The sequence below is a fragment of the Taudactylus pleione genome, unplaced genomic scaffold, assembly GCF_031769625.1.
Source record: "Taudactylus pleione unplaced genomic scaffold, aTauple2 ptg000154l, whole genome shotgun sequence".
Lineage (NCBI taxonomy): Eukaryota > Metazoa > Chordata > Amphibia > Anura > Myobatrachidae > Taudactylus > Taudactylus pleione.
In genome coordinates, this window is record NW_028284556.1 from 7,470,204 (window position 1) to 7,495,856 (window position 25,653).

Sequence of the window (25,653 nt, forward strand, 5' to 3'; positions counted from 1 at the left end):
AAATCCTGTCTGAAAAAAACAAACAAACATTGTAGTCCCCCCACCCCTATCACTCATGTAATAATGCCAGAATATCTTTTGATCATTGACACAGGATAATGATTGACTTCAGTGGTGGTGATGACGTGTATTTGCAGGGGGTTACACTATAATCATTCTTTCGTGGAGTCATTTATGTCAGCAAATTCCTAAGATTAATGAAAGTAAAACTCAATTGACCATGGAATTACATAAATAAAGACACCAAGCTTTTATTAAAGCATTGATTCAACCCTGTGTAGAGAATGTATCTGAAGTCAAAAATACTTTGAATGAATCATTACTAACCAAAGTCAAGCCACTTTTATGGCCACTGAAATTTTTTGCATTATTTTACTAATTTCTTGAATTATGATTTTCACATCTGTTCCATTTTTGGAAGCAAGAAGGGAAGGTTGGTTAAAGGGAAAGACAAGAAGAAAATCACCTACACGGCCAGGAGGCATTTGATCTACATCGGAAATGTAATATAAAGGAAATAGAGTATAGTGAGTGGTTCGCCACTGGGCAGTATTCACTATACAATGAGTGCTTGTCTTTGCTCTTGAAGTGCTCAGTGCTGATGGAAGTTTTGAGACTGTTAATCTCCGAGGCATATTCAGTCTCTCTCGTAACCTAGAAGTCAAAGTCTTTCGAGGAGACATTGATGTTTTCACACATGATATAATTCCTTTATTCGCCATATTATCATGGGTATCTAATAAAGATGTCTCCACTGAGATACAATTGCAAATCATCCCACTTTCTTCCTTCTGAACTGCTTGTGCTTTGTCTTTATCCAGTCTAGAGATTTTATAAGGCGTTCTTCGGGATGTGGCAAGATGATCATAGTTTTCTTTTAGTTGACTAGTTTTCAATGAGTTGTCGTTTTTTAGTTCTCTGGAAGTTTGTGAGATGTTATCACATTTGCAAGAGGTGTGCAGCCCAGACCCATGTAAGGGACCTGGTGCAGTATAGCATGTTTTGCTGCTATCTCTTTGAAAGTCAGTTGATTTATAGTTGAGAAGATCAATGATGTCATTGATAAGACTTTTCTTCACTGTGAAATCATTAGGGCAGTCTAAAGACAGCGCAGGGCTGTAGTTCACCTCTAGAAGCCATGGCTTCAGAGTATCATCAATGAGGATATCAAACCCGAAAAGTTCAAAGCAGTTTGGATATTGGGGTATCGATGGAGCAATGGATAGGAGAGTCATGGTTACTATATTATATATTCTCTGCCACAGTAACACATCATCTACCTCTAGACTGCGGAGATAAGATCGAAACTGACCAAATGTCCATTTGCATCCACTCCCAACCCTCTCCTTATCTGCTTTGTATGTTGTGCTATATTTGTTAATGCTTGTGTTGGTTAGATGAGCAAATATATTGTCAAAGGAACTAAGATTGAATTTTTCTGTTGCAAACCTGACCAGTCCTTCCTGGTAGACATATATAGTCAGTGGACAGAAACAGGTAACACATACATAAATACGTAGGTCAAATTTATAACCAGAAATTAGTAAAGGATTTGTGATATATTTTTGTACAATCACAGTAGAGTCATAGGCCAAGTCCTTGATGTCTTGGAAAATAAATATCCCTCTACCTCTGGACATGTCAGTTGGTTTACAGATCCAATAACTTGATTTTTTATTACACCTTTCTTTGGTATATTCAGCTAAAAAATGTGAGTAGTTGTTTGGTAAAATAAAGACCACTGGACTAAACTCATAGTAGGATGGTCCATATATTCCTTTCATGCGTTTTAAATGTCTTGCCAAACAGTCCTTCTTCATCATCTGTGCCGTCCGCGGATGGTGATTGAGCCGTTGCCATGGTTTTATACTATCATGATCAGAAGTTCGAAATGCTGAAGTTCTCCAGTATAAGTTCCACGTGGTTTCATTTTGTTGCTGTTCATCAAATTCCTCCCAACCACGTTCCAGTAACACCTCCCGTACAACTTTGGGTGTGCTATCATGAAGACGAAACACTAGTGTGCACGATGCATTGTCTTCATTATCCCATTCTGCCATGGTGGCATTCAAACTTCTGCAACGAGTTCAGATTTATAGAAATTAAATAAATGTATTATCTTTTTTATAATACAATAACAAAAACACTCATTATTATGCAAATAGCTGAGTTACATGTAACAAAAATCAGTGTCTCTATAACTTGGTTGGGGGCCCCTAACAGTTATTGTTTTCCAGATAAACTGTGGATCTTTACAATTTGTAATTAAGGAATGAATGCAACACATCTTTTAAAATGTGACAATTAGTAATGAATAGACCTGTTCACCAGCTAGGAGCAAGGTGGTCTAGAAAACGTGAACTGTTGGTGGTCCTGAGGACTGACTTTGGCAAATGCTGAACTAGACAATACAGAAACTAACTGTAGTTTTATTCAATGTTCTAGAATTAAGACAAGAACATACATATTATATTAATATAGTAATGTAGTCTAAAGCAGAGGTTAATTATACATGCACCAATTGACCCCACCTACTTGCTATTTCAGTCTGGTCAAGGGGGTCTATTAATAAAGCAAAGAAAAGTGCTGTTTTGCGAGAAACCTTCGGCTATTCATAGTGAGGGTTTAACATGGAGAAACATGTTGCTTCTCCAGCGCTGCCCCAACTTCATTCTGGTATCGCATCTCCATACATAAGTATGGTGACTGCAATTCATGAAGACAGTTTCAGAGCGGCGTAATCTGATCATTTGTAAGATAACTTATAAGGCAGGAAAAGTGTACACTTACCTTTCCTTGCTAAAATTCCCTTGTGATGGCTCCGCCCCTTGGTCTCCCATCAGCCCCACGGGCGGCTTATCATCTGTCATTAGCTGCAGTCTTGCACATGCTCAGTATTAACTGGGCAAGTAAAAAAAACCGGTGCATGCGCAGACCATAAGAGGCTCTGCGATACTGCGATACTACAGTATACAAAACTAAATACTAACTGGGTGAGGGATGAGGGATCACAGCACAGCCCGTTAAGGCTGAACTTCGCTATATCAGCTGCTGTACATGAATTGCTACTAAACAGTCAGGCATAACGGAACACAAAGTAATGTTAAGAAAATGAAAACCTGCCACCATGTACATGAATAGACCCCTTGGTTCTCTTGAGTACAAAAGCTAGGAAGTCGAGTTCTCATACAAGACTGAGTAAAAATACAAATAAACTGTACTATGCTATAATTGTAACTATCCAAGCAACAAACAGAGTGGACTTATTGGAGGCAACTAATTTGAGAGTCCAGTAGTGTGTGAGAGACATTGGCAGATTTACTTACAGTTTAAGCTACAAACATGATGTCTTCCACCTAGAAAATCTAGAAATAGTAATACTGTATGACGTACTATAGGATTATTTGTGAGAAAGAGGAGAAGGGTTGTGGAGGTGAATGGTGCTAGCTGCTGGGAGGTGGCAGAGAATAGATGTTAAGTGGCAGTGGCATCACTAGGGGGGAGCGGACCTCACGTGGTGTCACCATTCAAATGGGTGACACCAAAAGGCAGAGCAGAAGCCGGGCACTGCAGGGAGAGTCACTGTGGCAGTACAGCATCTCTGGGAGTGCTGGGCATACCCTCCCAGTGATGAAAATGGGGACGTGCCATGAGGTCACCTCTCCTTCCTCGTAAGGCCACATGCACTGGGTAACACCAACCCCAGTGATGCCACTGTTAATGGGCATATCACACACTTTTTACTTATATCATGCCATGGGAGAGCAATGGCGCAATCCCCTACGCTCTGCACCCTAGGTGGCGGCACCACTCGCCCACCCCTTGTTATGGTACACACACATAGGGGGGAATTCAATTAGGCACAATATTTTTTCGGGCGAATAAAACAGGATTTTAACACTTGAACTGCCTTTGGGCAATTCAGTTAGATACAGTCTTAAAATAATAGTGGCTAATAATAAGGTATCACTAAGTGTAAACATAACTGATTGCAAATTCAATTGTGGAAAAGGAACCATGGACTGCAGAAAAGTATCTGACCAAAGGCTTCTGTTCCCGCCATGCAGCCACCAGTTTGTTGCCCCTGTAAAGCGCTGAAGGATGGTCTGGAATAAGGACACACAAGGGTATGGCACAATTATTGTTTATTATGTGTTGTGGCTTCTGGAAATAGGAATCCATTATGTTTTACTGGCTTCACAGGGCAGTCTATGGAAAAAGCAGCTTTGGGGGATTTTAGAGTGTAAGCTGTAGTGAAAGTGATTTTATCACCCATAGAGTAGGTTATAAAATACAATTCTCATATGGAATGTTACTTACTTATGAATATATATCTTATTAGGTTGCTGATAGAACTTCTATCAGCAACCTAATGGGATATATTTTCTATTCTATCATAGACGTGATATTACAAATAATGTAAACAATTAAGCACTTATACGTAAATCAACAGGAAATACACAGACATTTCTTTTAATCAAACGTAGTGTTTTACACCAGGCCTTGATTATGGTGACCTGCCCATCTCTCAGTGCAGTGTTCAGCTAAACTATAAATACTGAATTAGCTGCCCCTCCTTGTGTTCCTTCAGACTCTCTCTCTCATGGGACTAAACCAGCAATAAACAATATCCATTGAAAAATTGCTGACTGCAGCATCTACCTGTCTTATGCAGGGCCGGTGCAAGGTTTCCGGGCGCCCTAGGCAACATTTCACCAACCGCCCCTGCTCCCTCCAATTCATAATATGCCACACATCAGTCTCCCCAGTTAAATAACGTGCCACACAGCAGTGTCCCAAATTCATAATATACTATATAGAATATTACACACAGCAGAGCGCCCAAAGCATAATGTACCTCATAACATTGTCACCAATTCATAATATGCCACACAGCCGTGCCACAAATTCAACATATGACACTCAGCCATGAATTATGCCATTCTTTTTTTTATGTGGACTCAGCGGCACCTTCCAGTGGCTGGTGCCCTTAGACGGCTGCCTAAGGTTGCCTAATGGTAGCACCGGCCCTGCTCTCACGGCAGCACCTCAGGTTTACCCATGGTTGCCTACTCTCCCGGCCCCACACAAGAGAAGGCAACTCTCCCGGATTGGCATTGTAAAGCGTGATTGCACCATCACGCCCCCGCAGCGCCCACTTACGCTGCCACCACGCCCTCAGATGCACCGAGGGGGCAGCCAGAAAGTCGGTAAGTATGGGTTTACCAGTTTGTCTTGTAAAGGCTACTGACCACTTAATGAAGTGCATAGAAGTGTATCTACTCACTTTCCCTACTAGGCATCCTGTGTGTTATAATATGCATATGATCATTTTTAAGCGTCTTGTGTACATATAGGAGCCGCACTGCACATGTGCAGATCTGTTTCCGTGATGTCGGTTGCAGTGCCCCAATGCCGCAGCATGATTGATATGCTGCTGGCGTTTGGGGCGTGGGGTGGCAATGGGGCAGTAACACGGAACATTGCAGAAAATGGCGGTGTGTTGTCCCCATTTTCTGGGTGTGCTGAAGCCAGTGGCTGTATCTTCGGATGAGGAATCACTGGCCACGGCAGCATGATTTTCTCAGACATCCTGAGTCACCTGAGTAAGTCCTCGTACGCTGCAGCAGCAGCTAACATAAGCCGGCAGTGGGGGTCTTTTACTTGAGATGCCTCCTGCAGCTTTTGCATATTTTACCACAGTTGCTGCGAACAACGACACAGCGTCCATCTCTGAATTAGGCCCTCAGTTTAGAAGTTGAATTGTTGCCCATAAAAAAACAATCAGTTTTTAGCTATTATCTTCTAGAAGGTGCTAGACTAGTTACAGGCAAAGAGCCAAAAAATATCTGTGGTCAAGTTGAAGAGCCGATGGCGTGGCCTAGCTATCACAATACACATCCACATAAAATACATATTGAAATCCAGAACCACATAAAATACATTGATAAAGCCAGTGCCCATTATGTATTTGTTCCGCCTAAAGTAGTGCCCCTTAAGCAGTGCCCCCTGTATTTGTGCCCCTTAAAGTAGTGCCCCTTAAGCAGTGCCCCCTGTATTTCTGCCCCCTAAAGTAGTGCCCCCAGCCCAGTACTTACCTGACCACGCTGGCTCTGGCTCACGCTGCCTCGCTCTGACTGGATCTAACTAGATCCAGCAGGCTCGCAGGGCAGGCTCCTCACACTGGCCTCTGAGTTTTGTGAGGTCGTGGATGAAGCTGCTGCAAGTGCGCACAAGAAGATAAGTAGAATCTGAATGGTTGCTATGAGCAACAACTCCACTTCTAAAAGCTGGCACTTTAGAATTCATAGAGAAACATACATCAAAATTAAATCCTGAACAATAGTGAAGTATAGAATGGGAACTTTCCATATCACATGATACTTCCATAGCTGCACATCCAGCAATGATGACAATGATAACATTTGCTACCATGCATGTTATATTGGAGAAAGTGGACAAACGTTACACGCTAGGATAAATCTTCAGAGACATGCTTTCACAAATCATCAACATGAATATGACTGCTCCACGATTTCTAACTGGGTCATACATTCAAAAATCATCCAAGAAAGAAAAGCTTTGCAATGACTGTGATATATTTATCAGTGCTTAAGTAGTATCTGTACGTATAGAAAAATCTTTATGTGGAAAAGTTTTTTTCGATAAACTTATTCTTCCCACCACACGAAAATGAACTGATGCAGAGTTGAATGCAAGTCCGCCATATTTACACCCACATTGCGTGTGAGGTACTAAAACCATAAGTAGAGTTGTACTCAGCTCTGCGACCGTATTGCCCCTATTTGTACGCATTATTTTATACCTGTCATTATTAGTTGTGCGCACTTGCAGCAGCTTCATCCACGACCTCACAAAACTTTGCCTATGTGTGACAGCCCTATTACAACTCAGTTATGCCACTTTAGTTGGGATGTAGTTGGAATCCCGATGGTCAGGATGCCAGCGATCAGAATCCCGGCACCGGAATCCCGACCGCTGACATATCGATGGAATTAGGGTTAGGAAGAGGGTTAGGTTTAGGGTTATGGTTAGGTACTAGGGGGAGGGTTAATCTGGGTACACATTACGCAATGTGTGTACCCGGCTGACCCATGATGCGATGAACGACATATCGTATGGTTGTTTGATACCGCATGGTCTTGGCGAATGACCGCACAATATGTCGTTCACCAGCCGCATCAACAACCATGGGGTAATTTATCAAATTGATAGATTGAGCAGTACGTATGCTCGATCTGTTGATGCAATGAATGACCCCGAAGGAGCGCACATGATTGCTCATAGTGGGCAGGGGAGTAGCGAGGGTGGTTCCAGTGGAGCATGAGCTCCGGGCGCCAAAAAGGACAGAGGGCGCCATCCAGAATTCCAAGATTCATGGGGCACTAGATAGTATGACGGCCGCCTGTTAGTTTTTTCTCGAATTGTTACTCTATATCCTAAATAAGTTACAGATCTGAGATCAGTTTCTACATGTCATACTCCTTCAAGCTGCCCAGATTGCCTCCCCTCCTGCTCTCCCTCCTCTGTGATCATCTTCTGTCACCTCCCCTTTCCTGTCAGAGTGATTACAGTCACTTCTCACCTCTTTAATTCCCTCCCCTATCTACCATGGGATCGGCTCTTTGTCCGTCCCCTCTCCTTTCTTTTTGGATTCTGTCACCACCCCTCTCTGATCTACTCTTTGTCCCTGCCCTCTCCTTTCTTTTTGGCTTCTGTCACCACCCCTCTCCTCTCCTTTTCTTATTGGCAGGTATGAGTTAAAAAAAAAACACTGCTTTGCTATATAAAGTAATGGTGGTGTTCCTAGGCGTCACCACAAAGTGTTTTTTTAAAAGGTCTTTTTAAAAATACTGGTGGTAGGCAGAACATGACATGGTCAATAGTACTCACATTAATATACTGTAGGTACAATGTATATTTGCGTAGTAGGAGAATAGCTGAGAATGGAGCTTCCCATAGGTGTTCCCACTCCAGTGACAGCTGCTTGGGGCAGTAATTGCAGTAATAAGCTGAGCACCCTGTGAATCCCACTCTAGAATATGTATTCTGTCAATCTAAGTTAAATTATCAGAATATTTAATACAATCTCCTCTATTGACTAATAACAATGATTCAAAAGAGATAAAAGTCAGATCCTAGGTGCTATACATAAATAAAGCAGTGCCAAAGCAGTTACCCCTTAATGTCAGAGAGTGCATCACTGAAGCATTCTATTCCCCCAATGGGACCTCAACACCCAGCGTGATACTGTCACTGTTTGCTGTTTTTGTCTTCATTTCAGTATTCCCCGCAGGCTGGTCATATCCCACTGGCATAGGGAGGGGGTCCTATGACATACACTTTCTCCGGGCACCATGGTTCCACGCTACTCCCCTGATAGTGGGTACACACTGGCTGATGTGGACGATATGTTGGCCCAATCCCCTGGATCGGACGCCATATTCGCTAGTGTGTACCCATCATTAGGGTTAGACTGCAAGAGGGCAGGGTTAGGGTAAGGCTGCAAGATGGGAGGGTTAGGCTGCAGTGGAGGGTTATGGTTAGGCTGCAGGAGGGGAGGGTTAGGGTTAGGCTGTGGGAGGGGAGGGTTAGCTGCGGGAAAGGTGGGTTAGGATTAGGGGTGAGCGGGTTCGGATTTCTGAAATCCGAACCTCCCCGAGCCCCCCCGATCCGAGTCCGATCCGAGTCAGGCTCGACTTTTCCCGCCTGACTCGGATCTGAAATCGAGGCAAAACGTCATCATCCCGCCTTCCGAGTCTCGCGGGTTTTGGATCCTATATAAGGTACCCGCGTCGGCGCCATTTTCTCACTCGGCTGTGGACAGTGAAGAGGGAGGGTGGGAGTTAGGGCTGTGTAGTGTAGTGTAGTGTAGTGCTGCTGTTGTCCACTACTTCAAAGTCCATAGGGGCTGGCTGTGTTGTGCTGTGCTGTTGTTAATAGGGGCTGTGTCCACTACTTCAAAGTCCATAGGGGCTGGCTGGACTGTGTTGTGCAGTCAGTTCTCCATAGGGGCTGTGTCCACTCCAAAGTCCTGTGCAGTGTCCCAGTCCTAAAGGGGTGCTGTAGTGTTGTCCAGGGGGTTCTCTGTCCATCAGGGGTGCTGCCCCCAAGTGCTAAAAAAATAATATATTTTCTGTGTTTGTGAATTGTGTGCGCAGTAGCCGCACGTGCATCAACAAAGTAGTGCCAAGCGTGCGCCTGTGTCATAAGTAAAGGGCCGGCTGGCTTGACCGTTAAGGGTGCTGTAACCCCCGAAAGTACACTCCAGTCCAAACCAAAAAAAAAATTATTTTCTGTGTTTGTGAATTGTGTGCGCAGTAGCCGCACGTGCATCAACAAAGTAGTGCCAAGCGTGCGCCTGTGTCATAAGTAAAGGGCCGGCTGGCTTGACCGTTAAGGGTGCTGTAACCCCCGAAAGTACACTCCAGTCCAAACCAAAAGAAAAATTATTTTCTGTGTTTGTGAATTGTGTGCGCAGTAGCCGCACGTGCATCAACAAAGTAGTGCCAAGCGTGCGCCTGTGTCATAAGTAAAGGGCCGGCTGGCTTGACTGTTAAGGGTGCTGTAACCCCCGAAAGTACACTCCAGTCCAAACCAAAAAAAAAATTATTTTCTGTGTTTGTGAATTGTGTGCGCAGTAGCCGCATGTGCATCAACAAAGTAGTGCCAAGCGTGCGCCTGTGTCATAAGTAAAGGGCCGGCTGGCTTGACCGTTAAGGGTGCTGTAACCCCCGAAAGTACACTCCAGTCCAAACCAAAAAAAAAATTATTTTCTGTGTTTGTGAATTGTGTGCGCAGTAGCCGCACGTGCATCAACAAAGTAGTGCCAAGCGTGCGCCTGTGTCATAAGTAAAGGGCCGGCTGGCTTGACCGTTAAGGGTGCTGTAACCCCCGAAAGTACACTCCAGTCCAAACCAAAAAAAAAATTATTTTCTGTGTTTGTGAATTGTGTGCGCAGTAGCCGCACGTGCATCAACAAAGTAGTGCCAAGCGTGCGCCTGTGTCATAAGTAAAGGGCCGGCTGGCTTGACCATTAAAGGGTGCTGTAGCCCCCGAAAGTACACTCCAGTCCAAACCAAAAAAAAAATTATTTTCTGTGTTTGTGAATTGTGTGCGCAGTAGCCGCACGTGCATCAACAAAGTAGTGCCAAGCGTGCGCCTGTGTCATAAGTAAAGGGCCGGCTGGCTTGACCGTTAAAGGGTGCTGTAACCCCCGAAAGTACACTCCAGTCCAAACCAAAAAAAAAAATATTTTCTGTGTTTGTGAATTGTGTGCGCAGTAGCCGCACGTGCATCAACAAAGTAGTGCCAAGCATGCGCCTGTGTCATAAGTAAAGGGCCGGCTGGCTTGACCGTTAAGGGTGCTGTAACCCCCGAAAGTACACTCCAGTCCAAACCAAAAAAAAAATTATTTTCTGTGTTTGTGAATTGTGTGCGCAGTAGCCGCACGTGCATCAACAAAGTAGTGCCAAGCGTGCGCCTGTGTCATAAGTAAAGGGCCAGCTGGCTTGACTGTTAAAGGGTGCTGTAACCCCCGAAAGTACACTCCAGTCCAAACCAAAAAAAAAATTATTTTCTGTGTTTGTGAATTGTGTGCGCAGTAGCCGCACGTGCATCAACAAAGTAGTGCCAAGCGTGCGCCTGTGTCATAAGTAAAGGGCCGGCTGGCTTGACCGTTAAAGGGTGCTGTAACCCCTGAAAGTACACTCCAGTCCAAACCAAAAAAAAAATTATAAATTTTCTGTGTTTGTGAATTGTGTGCGCAGTAGCCGCACGTGCATCAACAAAGTAGTGCCAACCGTGCGCCTGTGTCATAAGTAAAGGGCCTGCTGGCTTGACCATTAAGGGTGCTGTAACCCCCGAAAGTACACTCCAGTCCAAACCAAAAAAAAAATTATTTTCTGTGTTTGTGAATTGTGTGCGCAGTAGCCGCACGTGCATCAACAAAGTAGTGCCAAGCGTGCGCCTGTGTCATAAGTAAAGGGCCGGCTGGCTTGACCGTTAAGGGTGCTGTAACCCCCGAAAGTACACTCCAGTCCAAACCAAAAAAAAAATTATTTTCTGTGTTTGTGAATTGTGTGCGCAGTAGCCGCACGTGCATCAACAAAGTAGTGCCAAGCGTGCGCCTGTGTCATAAGTAAAGGGCCGGCTGGCTTGACCGTTAAGGGTGCTGTAACCCCCGAAAGTACACTCCAGTCCAAACCAAAAAAAAAATTATTTTCTGTGTTTGTGAATTGTGTGCGCATTAGCCGCACGTGCATCAACAAAGTAGTGCCAAGCGTGCGCCTGTGTCATAAGTAAAGGGCCGGCTGGCTTGACCGTTAAGGGTGCTGTAACCCCCGAAAGTACACTCCAGTCCAAACCAAAAAAAAAATTATTTTCTGTGTTTGTGAATTGTGTGCGCAGTAGCCGCACGTGCATCAACAAAGTAGTGCCAAGCGTGCGCCTGTGTCATAAGTAAAGGGCCGGCTGGCTTGACCGTTAAGGGTGCTGTAACCCCCGAAAGTACACTCCAGTCCAAACCAAAAAAAAAATTATTTTCTGTGTTTGTGAATTGTGTGCGCAGTAGCCGCACGTGCATCAACAAAGTAGTGCCAAGCGTGCGCCTGTGTCATAAGTAAAGGGCCGGCTGGCTTGACCGTTAAAGGGTGCTGTAACCCCCGAAAGTACACTCCAGTCCAAACCAAAAAAAAAATTATATATTTTCTGTGTTTGTGAATTGTGTGCGCAGTAGCCGCACGTGCATCAACAAAGTAGTGCCAAGCGTGCGTCTGTGTCATAAGTAAAGGGCCGGCTGGCTTGACCGTTAAGGGTGCTGTAACCCCCGAAAGTACACTCCAGTCCAAACCAAAAAAAAAATTATATATTTTCTGTGTTTGTGAAGTGTGTGCGCAGTAGCCGCACGTGCATCAACAAAGTAGTGCCAAGCGTGCGCCTGTGTCATAAGTAAAGGGCCGGCTGGCTTGACCGTTAAAGGGTGCTGTAACCCCCGAAAGTACACTCCAGTCCAAACCAAAAAAAATTATTTTCTGTGTTTGTGAATTGTGTGCGCAGTAGCCGCACGTGCATCAACAAAGTAGTGCCAAGCGTGCGTCTGTGTCATAAGTGAAGGGCCGGCTGGCTTGACCGTTAAAGGGTGCTGTAACCCCCGAAAGTACACTCCAGTCCAAACCAAAAAAAAAATTATTTTCTGTGTTTGTGAATTGTGTGCGCCGTAGCCGCACGTGCTTCAACAAAGTAGTGCCAAGCGTGCGCCTGTGTCATAAGTAAAGGGCCGGCTGGCTTGACCGTTAAGGGTGCTGTAACCCCCGAAAGTACACTCCAGTCCAAACCAAAAAAAAAATTATTTTCTGTGTTTGTGAATTGTGTGCGCAGTAGCCGCACGTGCATCAACAAGGTAGTGCCAAGCGTGCGCCTGTGTCATAAGTAAAGGGCCAGCTGGCTTGACCGTTAAAGGGTGCTGTAACCCCCGAAAGTACACTCCAGTCCAAACCAAAAAAAAAATTATTTTCTGTGTTTGTGAATTGTGTGCGCAGTAGCCGCACGTGCATCAACAAAGTAGTGCCAAGCGTGCGCCTGTGTCATAAGTAAAGGGCCGGCTGGCTTGACCGTTAAAGGGTGCTGTAACCCCCGAAAGTACACTCCAGTCCAAACCAAAAAAAAAATTATTTTCTGTGTTTGTGAATTGTGTGCGCAGTAGCCGCACGTGCATCAACAAAGTAGTGCCAAGCGTGCACCTGTGTCATAAGTAAAGGGCCGGCTGGCTTGACCGTTAAGGGTGCTGTAACCCCCGAAAGTACACTCCAGTCCAAACCAAAAAAAAAATTATTTTCTGTGTTTGTGAATTGTGTGCGCAGTAGCCGCACGTGCATCAACAAAGTAGTGCCAAGCGTGCGCCTGTGTCATAAGTAAAGGGCTGGCTGGCTTGACCGTTAAAGGGTGCTGTAACCCCCGAAAGTACACTCCAGTCCAAACCAAAAAAAAAATTATTTTCTGTGTTTGTGAATTGTGAGCGCCGTAGCCGCACGTGCATCAACAAAGTAGTGCCAAGCGTGCGCCTGTGTCATAAGTAAAGGGCCGGCTGGCTTGACCGTTAAGGGTGCTGTAACCCCCGAAAGTACACTCCAGTCCAAACCAAAAAAAAAATTATATATTTTCTGTGTTTGTGAATTGTGTGCGCAGTAGCCGCACGTGCATCAACAAAGTAGTGCCAAGCGTGCGCCTGTGTCATAAGTTAAGGGCCGGCTGGCTTGACCGTTAAGGGTGCTGTAACCCCCGAAAGTACACTCCAGTCCAAACCAAAAAAAAAATTATTTTCTGTGTTTGTGAATTGTGTGCGCAGTAGCCGCAAGTGCATCAACAAAGTAGTGCCAAGCGTGCGCCTGTGTCATAAGTAAAGGGCCAGCTGGCTTGACCGTTAAAGGGTGCTGTAACCCCCGAAAGTACACTCCAGTCCAAACCAAAAAAAAAATTATTTTCTGTGTTTGTGAATTGTGTGCGCAGTAGCCGCACGTGCATCAACAAAGTAGTGCCAAGCATGCGCCTGTGTCATAAGTAAAGGGCCGGCTGGCTTGACCGTTAAAGGGTGCTGTAACCCCCGAAAGTACACTCCAGTCCAAACCAAAAAAAAATTATTTTCTGTGTTTGTGAATTGTGTGCGCAGTAGCCGCACGTGCATCAACAAAGTAGTGCCAAGCGTGCGTCTGTGTCATAAGAAAAGGGCCGGCTGGCTTGACCGTTAAGGGTGCTGTAACCCCCGAAAGTACACTCCAGTCCAAACCCAAAAAAAAATTATTTTCGGTGTTTGTGAATTGTGTGCGCAGTAGCCGCACGTGCATCAACAAAGTAGTGCCAAGCGTGCGCCTGTGTCATAAGTAAAGGGCCGGCTGGCTTGACCGTTAAAGGGTGCTGTAACCCCCGAAAGTACACTCCAGTCCAAACCAAAAAAAATAATATTTTCTGTGTTTGTGAATTGTGTGCGCAGTAGCCGCACGTGCATCAACAAAGTAGTGCCAAGCGTGCGCCTGTGTCATAAGTAAAGGGCCGGCAGGCTTGACTGTTAAAGGGTGCTGTAACCCCCGAAAGTACACTCCAGTCCAAACCAAAAAAAAAATTATTTTCTGTGTTTGTGAATTGTGTGCGCAGTAGCCGCACGTGCATCAACAAAGTAGTGCCAAGCGTGCGCCTGTGTCATAAGTAAAGGGCCGGCTGGCTTGACCGTTAAAGGGTGCTGTAACCCCCGAAAGTACACTCCAGTCCAAACCAAAAAAAAATATATTTTCTGTGTTTGTGAATTGTGTGCGCAGTAGCCGCACGTGCATCAACAAAGTAGTGCCAAGCGTGCGCCTGTGTCATAAGTAAAGGGCCGGCTGGCTTGACCGTTAAAGGGTGCTGTAACCCCCGAAAGTACACTCCAGTTCAAACCAAAAAAAAAATTATTTTCTGTGTTTGTGAATTGTGTGCGCAGTAGCCGCACGTGCATCAACAAAGTAGTGCCAAGCGTGCGCCTGTGTCATAAGTAAAGGGCCGGCTGGCTTGACCGTTAAGGGTGCTGTAACCCCCGAAAGTACACTCCAGTCCAAACCAAAAAAAAATTATATATTTTCTGTGTTTGTGAAGTGTGTGCGCAGTAGCCGCACGTGCATCAACAAAGTAGTGCCAAGCGTGCGCCTGTGTCATAAGTAAAGGGCCGGCTGGCTTGACCGTTAAAGGGTGCTGTAACCCCCGAAAGTACACTCCAGTCCAAACCAAAAAAAAATTATTTTCTGTGTTTGTGAATTGTGTGCGCAGTAGCCGCACGTGCATCAACAAAGTAGTGCCAAGCGTGCGTCTGTGTCATAAGTAAAGGGCCGGCTGGCTTGACCGTTAAGGGTGCTGTAACCCCCGAAAGTACACTCCAGTCCAAACCAAAAAAAAAATTATTTTCTGTGTTTGTGAATTGTGTGCGCAGTAGCCGCACGTGCATCAACAAGGTAGTGCCAAGCGTGCGCCTGTGTCATAAGTAAAGGGCCAGCTGGCTTGACCGTTAAAGGGTGCTGTAACCCCCGAAAGTACACTCCAGTCCAAACCAAAAAAAAAATTATTTTCTGTGTTTGTGAATTGTGTGCGCAGTAGCCGCACGTGCATCAACAAAGTAGTGCCAAGCGTGCGCCTGTGTCATAAGTAAAGGGCCGGCTGGCTTGACCGTTAAAGGGTGCTGTAACCCCCGAAAGTACACTCCAGTCCAAACCAAAAAAAAAATTATTTTCTGTGTTTGTGAATTGTGTGCGCAGTAGCCGCACGTGCATCAACAAAGTAGTGCCAAGCGTGCGCCTGTGTCATAAGTAAAGGGCTGGCTGGCTTGACCGTTAAGGGTGCTGTAACCCCCGAAAGTACACTCCAGTCCAAACCAAAAAAAAAATTATTTTCTGTGTTTGTGAATTGTGTGCGCAGTAGCCGCACGTGCATCAACAAAGTAGTGCCAAGCGTGCGCCTGTGTCATAAGTAAAGGGCTGGCTGGCTTGACCGTTAAAGGGTGCTGTAACCCCCGAAAGTACACTCCAGTCCAAACCAAAAAAAAAATTATTTTCTGTGTTTGTGAATTGTGAGCGCCGTAGCCGCACGTGCATCAACAAAGTAGTGCCAAGCGTGCGCCTGTGTCATAAGTAAAGGGCCGGCTGGCTTGACCGTTAAGGGTGCTGTAACCCCCGAAAGTACACTCCAGTCCAAACCAAAAAAAAAATTATATATTTTCTGTGTTTGTGAATTGTGTGCGCAGTAGCCGCACGTGCATCAACAAAGTAGTGCCAAGCGTGCGCCTGTGTCATAAGTTAAGGGCCGGCTGGCTTGACCGTTAAGGGTGCTGTAACCCCCGAAAGTACACTCCAGTCCAAACCAAAAAAAAAATTATTTTCTGTGTTTGTGAATTGTGTGCGCAGTAGCCGCACGTGCATCAACAAAGTAGTGCCAAGCGTGCGCCTGTGTCATAAGTAAAGGGCCAGCTGGCTTGACCGTTAAAGGGTGCTGTAACCCCCGAAAGTACACTCCAGTCCAAACCAAAAAAAAAATTATTTTCTGTGTTTGTGAATTGTGTGCGCAGTAGCCGCACGTGCATCAACAAAGTAGTGCCAAGCATGCGCCTGTGTCATGAGTAAAGGGCCGGCTGGCTTGACCGTTAAAGGGTGCTGTAACCCCCGAAAGTACACTCCAGTCCAAACCAAAAAAAAAAATATTTTCTGTGTTTGTGAATTGTGTGCGCAGTAGCCGCACGTGCATCAACAAAGTAGTGCCAAGCGTGCGTCTGTGTCATAAGAAAAGGGCCGGCTGGCTTGACCGTTAAGGGTGCTGTAACCCCCGAAAGTACACTCCAGTCCAAACCCCAAAAAAAATTATTTTCTGTGTTTGTGAATTGTGTGCGCAGTAGCCGCACGTGCATCAACAAAGTAGTGCCAAGCGTGCGCCTGTGTCATAAGTAAAGGGCCGGCTGGCTTGACCGTTAAAGGGTGCTGTAACCCCCGAAAGTACACTCCAGTCCAAACCAAAAAAAAAATTATAAATTTTCTGTGTTTGTGAATTGTGTGCGCAGTAGCCGCACGTGCATCAACAAAGTAGTGCCAAGCGTGCGCCTGTGTCATAAGTAAAGGGCCCGCTGGCTTGACCGTTAAGGGTGCTGTAACCCCCGAAAGTACACTCCAGTCCAAACCAAAAAAAAAATTATTTTCTGCGTTTGTGAATTGTGTGCGCAGTAGCCGCACGTGCATCAACAAAGTAGTGCCAAGCGTGCGCCTGTGTCATAAGTAAAGGGCCGGCTGGCTTGACCGTTAAAGGGTGCTGTAACCCCCGAAAGTACACTCCAGTCCAAACCAAAAAAAAAATTATTTTCTGTGTTTGTGAATTGTGTGCGCAGTAGCCGCACGTGCATCAACAAAGTAGTGCCAAGCGTGCGCCTGTGTCATAAGTAAAGGGCCGGCTGGCTTGACCGTTAAAGGGTGCTGTAACCCCCGAAAGTACACTCCAGTCCAAACCCCAAAAAAAATTATTTTCTGTGTTTGTGAATTGTGTGCGCCGTAGCCGCATGTGCATCAACAAAGTAGTGCCAAGCGTGCGCCTGTGTCATAAGTAAAGGGCCGGCTGGCTTGACCGTTAAGGGTGCTGTAACCCCCGAAAGTACACTCCAGTCCAAACCAAAAAAAAAATGATATATTTTCTGTGTTTGTGAATTGTGTGCGCAGTAGCCGCACGTGCATCAACAAAGTAGTGCCAAGCATGCGCCTGTGTCATAAGTAAAGGGCCGGCTGGCTTGACCGTTAAGGGTGCTGTAACCCCCGAAAGTACACTCCAGTCCAAACCAAAAAAAAAAATATTTTCTGTGTTTGTGAATTGTGTGCGCAGTAGCCGCACGTGCATCAACAAAGTAGTGCCAAGCGTGCGCCTGTGTCATAAGTAAAGGGCCGGCTGGCTTGAGCGTTAAGGGTGCTGTAACCCCCGAAAGTACACTCCAGTCCAAACCAAAAAAAAAATAATTTTCTGTGTTTGTGAATTGTGTGCGCAGTAGCCGCACGTGCATCAACAAAGTAGTGCCAAGCGTGCGCCTGTGTCATAAGTAAAGGGCCGGCTGGCTTGACCGTTAAAGGGTGCTGTAACCCCCGAAAGTACACTCCAGTCCAAACCCCCAAAAAAATTATTTTCTGTGTTTGTGAATTGTGTGCGCCGTAGCCGCATGTGCATCAACAAAGTAGTGCCAAGCGTGCGCCTGTGTCATAAGTAAAGGGCCGGCTGGCTTGACCGTTAAGGGTGCTGTAACCCCCGAAAGTACACTCCAGTCCAAACCAAAAAAAAAATGATATATTTTCTGTGTTTGTGAATTGTGTGCGCAGTAGCCGCACGTGCATCAACAAAGTAGTGCCAAGCATGCGCCTGTGTCATAAGTAAAGGGCCGGCTGGCTTGACCGTTAAGGGTGCTGTAACCCCCGAAAGTACACTCCAGTCCAAACCAAAAAAAAAATTATTTTCTGTGTTTGTGAATTGTGTGCGCAGTAGCCGCACGTGCATCAACAAAGTAGTGCCAAGCGTGCGCCTGTGTCATAAGTAAAGGGCCGGCTGGCTTGAGCGTTAAGGGTGCTGTAACCCCCGAAAGTACACTCCAGTCCAAACCAAAAAAAAAATAATTTTCTGTGTTTGTGAATTGTGTGCGCAGTAGCCGCACGTGCATCAACAAAGTAGTGCCAAGCGTGCGCCTGTGTCATAAGTAAAGGGCCGGCTGACTTGACCGTTAAAGGGTGCTGTAACCCCCGAAAGTACACTCCAGTCCAAACCAAAAAAAAAATTATTTTCTGTGTTTGTGAATTGTGTGCACCGTAGCCACACGTGCATCAACAAAGTAGTGCCAAGCGTGCGCCTGTGTCATAAGTAAAGGGCCGGCTGGCTTGACCGTTAAGGGTGCTGTAACCCCCGAAAGTACACTCCAGTCCAAATCAAAAAAAAAATTATATATTTTCTGTGTTTGTGAATTGTGTGCGCAGTAGCCGCACGTGCATCAACAAAGTAGTGCCAAGCATGCGCCTGTGTCATAAGTAAAGGGCCGGCTGGCTTGACCGTTAAGGGTGCTGTAACCCCCGAAAGTACACTCCAGTCCAAACCAAAAAAAAAATTATTTTCTGTGTTTGTGAATTGTGTGCGCAGTAGCCGCACGTGCATCAACAAAGTAGTGCCAAGCGTGCGCCTGTGTCATAAGTAAAGGGCCAGCTGGCTTGACCGTTAAAGGGTGCTGTAACCCTCGAAAGTACACTCCAGTCCAAACCAAAAAAAAAATTATTTTCTGTGTTTGTGAATTGTGTGCGCAGTAGCCGCACGTGCATCAACAAAGTAGTTCCAAGTGTGCGCCTGTGTCATAAGTAAAGGGCCGGCTGGCTTGACCGTTAAAGGGTGCTGTAACCCCCGAAAGTACACTCCAGTCCAAACCAAAAAAAAAATTATTTTCTGTGTTTGTGAATTGTGTGCGCAGTAGCCGCACGTGCATCAACAAAGTAGTGCCAAGCGTGCGCCTGTGTCATAAGTAAAGGGCCGGCTGGCTTGACCGTTAAGGGTGCTGTAACCCCCGAAAGTACACTCCAGTCCAAACCAAAAAAAAAATTATTTTCTGTGTTTGTGAATTGTGTGTGCAGTAGCCGCACGTGCATCAACAAAGTAGTGCCAAGCGTGCGCCTGTGTCATAAGTAAAGGGCCGGCTGGCTTGACCGTTAAAGGGTGCTGTAACCCCCGAAAGTACACTCCAGTCCAAACCAAAAAAAAATATATTTTCTGTGTTTGTGAATTGTGTGCGCAGTAGCCGCACGTGCATCAACAAAGTAGTGCCAAGCGTGCGCCTGTGTCATAAGTAAAGGGCCGGCTGGCTTGACCGTTAAAGGGTGCTGTAACCCCCGAAAGTACACTCCAGTCCAAACAAAAAAAAAAATTATTTTCTGTGTTTGTGAATTGTGTGCGCAGTAGCCGCACGTGCATCAACAAAGTAGTGCCAAGCGTGCGCCTGTGTCATAAGTAAAGGGCCGGCTGGCTTGACCGTTAAAGGGTGCTGTAACCCCCGAAAGTACACTCCAGTCCAAACCAAAAAAATATATATTTTCTGTGTTTGTGAATTGTGTGCGCAGTAGCCGCAGGTGCATCAACAAAGTAGTGCCAAGCGTGCGCCTGTGTCATAAGTAAAGGGCCGGCTGGCTTGACCGTTAAAGGGTGCTGTAACCCCCGAAAGTACACTCCAGTCCAAACCAAAAAAAAAATAATTTTCTGTGTTTGTGAATTGTGTGCGCAGTAGCCGCACGTGCATCAACAAAGTAGTGCCAAGCGTGCGCCTGTGTCATAAGTAAAGGGCCGGCTGGCTTGACCGTTAAGGGTGCTGTAACCCCCGAAAGTACACTCCAGTCCAAACCAAAAAAAAAATTATTTTCTGTGTTTGTGAATTGTGTGCGCAGTAGCCGCACGTGCATCAACAAAGTAGTGCCAAGCGTGTGCCTGTGTCATAAGTAAAGGGCCAGCTGGCTTGACTGTTAAAGGGTGCTGTAACCCCCGAAAGTACACTCCAGTCCAAACCAAAAAAAAAATTATTTTCTGTGTTTGTGAATTGTGTGCGCAGTAGCCGCACGTGCTTCAACAAAGTAGTGCCAAGCGTGCGCCTGTGTCATAAGTAAAGGGCCAGCTGGCTTGACCGTTAAAGGGTGCTGTAACCCCCGAAAGTACACTCCAGTCCAAACCAAAAAAAAAATTATTTTCTGTGTTTGTGAATTGTGTGCGCAGTAGCCGCACGTGCATCAACAAAGTAGTGCCAAGCGTGCGCCTGTGTCATAAGTAAAGGGCCGGCTGGCTTGACCATTAAAGGGTGCAGTAACCCCCGAAAGTACACTCCAGTCCAAACCAAAAAAAAAATTATAAATTTTCTGTGTTTGTGAATTGTGTGCGCAGTAGCCGCACGTGCATCAACAAAGTAGTGCCAAGCGTGCGCCTGTGTCATAAGTAAAGGGCATGCTGGCTTGACCGTTAAGGGTGCTGTAACCCCCAAAAGTACACTCCAGTCCAAACCAAAAAAAAAATTATTTTCTGTGTTTGTGAATTGTGTGCGCAGTAGCCGCACGTGCATCAACAAAGTAGTGCCAAGTGTGCGCCTGTGTCATAAGTAAAGGGCCGGCTGGCTTGACCGTTAAAGGGTGCTGTAACCCCCGAAAGTACACTCCAGTCCAAACCAAAAAAAAAATTATTTTCTGTGTTTGTGAATTGTGTGCGCAGTAGCCGCACGTGCATCAACAAAGTAGTGCCAAGCGTGCGCCTGTGTCATAAGTAAAGGGCTGGCTGGCTTGACCGTTAAGGGTGCTGTAACCCCCGAAAGTACACTCCAGTCCAAACCAAAAAAAAAATTATTTTCTGTGTTTGTGAATTGTGTGCGCAGTAGCCGCACGTGCATCAACAAAGTAGTGCCAAGCGTGCGCCTGTGTCATAAGTAAAGGGCCGGCTGGCTTGACCGTTAAGGGTGCTGTAACCCTCGAAAGTACACTCCAGTCCAAACCAAAAAAATATATATTTTCTGTGTTTGTGAATTGTGTGCGCAGTAGCCGCACGTGCATCAACAAAGTAGTGCCAAGCGTGCGCCTGTGTCATAAGTAAAGGGCCGGCTGGCTTGACCGTTAAAGGGTGCTGTAACCCCCGAAAGTACACTCCAGTCCAAACCAAAAAAAAAATTATATATTTTCTGTGTTTGTGAATTGTGTGCGCAGTAGCCGCACGTGCATCAACAAAGTAGTGCCAAGCGTGCGTCTGTGTCATAAGTAAAGGGCCGGCTGGCTTGACCGTTAAGGGTGCTGTAACCCCCGAAAGTACACTCCAGTCCAAACCAAAAAAATATATATTTTCTGTGTTTGTGAATTGTGTGCGCAGTAGCCGCACGTGCATCAACAAAGTAGTGCCAAGCGTGCGCCTGTGTCATAAGTAACGGGCCAGCTGGCTTGACCGTTAAAGGGTGCTGTAACCCCCGAAAGTACACTCCAGTCCAAACCAAAAAAAAAATTATATATTTTCTGTGTTTGTGAATTGTGTGCGCAGTAGCCGCACGTGCATCAACAAAGTAGTGCCAAGCGTGCGCCTGTGTCATAAGTAAAGGGCCGGCTGGCTTGACCGTTAAGGGTGCTGTAACCCCCGAAAGTACACTCCAGTCCAAACCAAAAAAATATATATTTTCTGTGTTTGTGAATTGTGTGCGCTGTAGCCGCACGTGCATCAACAAAGTAGTGCCAAGCGTGCGCCTGTGTCATAAGTAAAGGGCCGGCTGGCTTGACCGTTAAGGGTGCTGTAACCCCCGAAAGTACACTCCAGTCCAAATCAAAAAAAAAATTATATATTTTCTGTGTTTGTGAATTGTGTGCGCAGTAGCCGCACGTGCATCAACAAAGTAGTGCCAAGCGTGCGCCTGTGTCATAAGTAAAGGGCCGGCTGGCTTTACCGTTAAGGGTGCTGTAACCCCCGAAAGTACACTCCAGTCCAAACCAAAAAAAAATTTATTTTCTGTGTTTGTGAATTGTGTGCGCAGTAGCCGCACGTGCATCAACAAAGTAGTGCCAAGCGTGCGCCTGTGTCATAAGTAAAGGGCCAGCTGGCTTGACCGTTAAAGGGTGCTGTAACCCTCGAAAGTACACTCCAGTCCAAACCAAAAAAAAAATTATTTTCTGTATTTGTGAATTGTGTGCGCAGTAGCCGCACGTGCATCAACAAAGTAGTTCCAAGTGTGCGCCTGTGTCATAAGTAAAGGGCCGGCTGGCTTGACCGTTAAAGGGTGCTGTAACCCCCGAAAGTACACTCCAGTCCAAACCAAAAAAAAAATTATTTTCTGTGTTTGTGAATTGTGTGCGCAGTAGCCGCACGTGCATCAACAAAGTAGTGCCAAGCGTGCGCCTGTGTCATAAGTAAAGGGCCAGCTGGCTTGACCGTTAAAGGGTGCTGTAACCCCCGAAAGTACACTCCAGTCCAAACCAAAAAAAAAATTATTTTCTGTGTTTGTGAATTGTGTGCGCAGTAGCCGCACGTGCATCAACAAAGTAGTGCCAAGCATGCGCCTGTGTCATAAGTAAAGGGCCGGCTGGCTTGACCGTTAAAGGGTGCTGTAACCCCCGAAAGTACACTCCAGTCCAAACCAAAAAAAAAAATATTTTCTGTGTTTGTGAATTGTGTGCGCAGTAGCCGCACGTGCATCAACAAAGTAGTGCCAAGCGTGCGTCTGTGTCATAAGAAAAGGGCCGGCTGGCTTGACCGTTAAGGGTGCTGTAACCCCCGAAAGTACACTCCAGTCCAAACCCCAAAAAAAATTATTTTCTGTGTTTGTGAATTGTGTGCGCAGTAGCCGCACGTGCATCAACAAAGTAGTGCCAAGCGTGCGCCTGTGTCATAAGTAAAGGGCCGGCTGGCTTGACCGTTAAAGGGTGCTGTAACCCCCGAAAGTACACTCCAGTCCAAACCAAAAAAAAAATTATAAATTTTCTGTGTTTGTGAATTGTGTGCGCAGTAGCCGCACGTGCATCAACAAAGTAGTGCCAAGCGTGCGCCTGTGTCATAAGTAAAGGGCCCGCTGGCTTGACCGTTAAGGGTGCTGTAACCCCCGAAAGTACACTCCAGTCCAAACCAAAAAAAAAATTATTTTCTGCGTTTGTGAATTGTGTGCGCAGTAGCCGCACGTGCATCAACAAAGTAGTGCCAAGCGTGCGCCTGTGTCATAAGTAAAGGGCCGGCTGGCTTGACCGTTAAAGGGTGCTGTAACCCCCGAAAGTACACTCCAGTCCAAACCAAAAAAAAAATTATTTTCTGTGTTTGTGAATTGTGTGCGCAGTAGCCGCACGTGCATCAACAAAGTAGTGCCAAGCGTGCGCCTGTGTCATAAGTAAAGGGCCGGCTGGCTTGACCGTTAAAGGGTGCTGTAACCCCCGAAAGTACACTCCAGTCCAAACCCCCCAAAAAATTATTTTCTGTGTTTGTGAATTGTGTGCGCCGTAGCCGCATGTGCATCAACAAAGTAGTGCCAAGCGTGCGCCTGTGTCATAAGTAAAGGGCCGGCTGGCTTGACCGTTAAGGGTGCTGTAACCCCCGAAAGTACACTCCAGTCCAAACCAAAAAAAAAATGATATATTTTCTGTGTTTGTGAATTGTGTGCGCAGTAGCCGCACGTGCATCAACAAAGTAGTGCCAAGCATGCGCCTGTGTCATAAGTAAAGGGCCGGCTGGCTTGACCGTTAAGGGTGCTGTAACCCCCGAAAGTACACTCCAGTCCAAACCAAAAAAAAAAATATTTTCTGTGTTTGTGAATTGTGTGCGCAGTAGCCGCACGTGCATCAACAAAGTAGTGCCAAGCGTGCGCCTGTGTCATAAGTAAAGGGCCGGCTGGCTTGAGCGTTAAGGGTGCTGTAACCCCCGAAAGTACACTCCAGTCCAAACCAAAAAAAAAATAATTTTCTGTGTTTGTGAATTGTGTGCGCAGTAGCCGCACGTGCATCAACAAAGTAGTGCCAAGCGTGCGCCTGTGTCATAAGTAAAGGGCCGGCTGGCTTGACCGTTAAAGGGTGCTGTAACCCCCGAAAGTACACTCCAGTCCAAACCCCCAAAAAAATTATTTTCTGTGTTTGTGAATTGTGTGCGCCGTAGCCGCATGTGCATCAACAAAGTAGTGCCAAGCGTGCGCCTGTGTCATAAGTAAAGGGCCGGCTGGCTTGACCGTTAAGGGTGCTGTAACCCCCGAAAGTACACTCCAGTCCAAACCAAAAAAAAAATGATATATTTTCTGTGTTTGTGAATTGTGTGCGCAGTAGCCGCACGTGCATCAACAAAGTAGTGCCAAGCATGCGCCTGTGTCATAAGTAAAGGGCCGGCTGGCTTGACCGTTAAGGGTGCTGTAACCCCCGAAAGTACACTCCAGTCCAAACCAAAAAAAAAATTATTTTCTGTGTTTGTGAATTGTGTGCGCAGTAGCCGCACGTGCATCAACAAAGTAGTGCCAAGCGTGCGCCTGTGTCATAAGTAAAGGGCCGGCTGGCTTGAGCGTTAAGGGTGCTGTAACCCCCGAAAGTACACTCCAGTCCAAACCAAAAAAAAAATAATTTTCTGTGTTTGTGAATTGTGTGCGCAGTAGCCGCACGTGCATCAACAAAGTAGTGCCAAGCGTGCGCCTGTGTCATAAGTAAAGGGCCGGCTGACTTGACCGTTAAAGGGTGCTGTAACCCCCGAAAGTACACTCCAGTCCAAACCAAAAAAAAAATTATTTTCTGTGTTTGTGAATTGTGTGCGCCGTAGCCACACGTGCATCAACAAAGTAGTGCCAAGCGTGCGCCTGTGTCATAAGTAAAGGGCCGGCTGGCTTGACCGTTAAGGGTGCTGTAACCCCCGAAAGTACACTCCAGTCCAAATCAAAAAAAAAATTATATATTTTCTGTGTTTGTGAATTGTGTGCGCAGTAGCCGCACGTGCATCAACAAAGTAGTGCCAAGCGTGCGCCTGTGTCATAAGTAAAGGGCCGGCTGGCTTTACCGTTAAGGGTGCTGTAACCCCCGAAAGTACACTCCAGTCCAAACCAAAAAAAAATTTATTTTCTGTGTTTGTGAATTGTGTGCGCAGTAGCCGCACGTGCATCAACAAAGTAGTGCCAAGCGTGCGCCTGTGTCATAAGTAAAGGGCCAGCTGGCTTGACCGTTAAAGGGTGCTGTAACCCTCGAAAGTACACTCCAGTCCAAACCAAAAAAAAAATTATTTTCTGTATTTGTGAATTGTGTGCGCAGTAGCCGCACGTGCATCAACAAAGTAGTTCCAAGTGTGCGCCTGTGTCATAAGTAAAGGGCCGGCTGGCTTGACCGTTAAAGGGTGCTGTAACCCCCGAAAGTACACTCCAGTCCAAACCAAAAAAAAAATTATTTTCTGTGTTTGTGAATTGTGTGCGCAGTAGCCGCACGTGCATCAACAAAGTAGTGCCAAGCGTGCGCCTGTGTCATAAGTAAAGGGCCAGCTGGCTTGACCGTTAAAGGGTGCTGTAACCCCCGAAAGTACACTCCAGTCCAAACCAAAAAAAAAATTATTTTCTGTGTTTGTGAATTGTGTGCGCAGTAGCCGCACGTGCATCAACAAAGTAGTGCCAAG

At 46.1% G+C, this 25,653-nt stretch overlaps 1 protein-coding gene across 1 annotated transcript; it reads right to left on the reverse strand.

Annotated features, from left to right (window-relative positions):
* Positions 1–332: 332 nt before the first annotated feature.
* On the reverse strand, positions 333–2,060 carry TTLL2 (tubulin tyrosine ligase like 2). Its single transcript, XM_088474478.1, has one exon. The coding sequence runs from the start codon at positions 2,058–2,060 to the stop codon at positions 333–335; it is 1,728 nt and encodes a 575-aa protein (XP_088330604.1).
* Between the last annotated feature and the right edge of the window lie 23,593 nt (positions 2,061–25,653).

What these genes read in the sequence shown, in the direction of transcription:
- TTLL2 (XM_088474478.1), bottom strand. Translation starts at nt 2,060, where the DNA reads ATGGCAGAATGGGATAATGAAGACAATGCATCGTGCACACTAGTGTTT.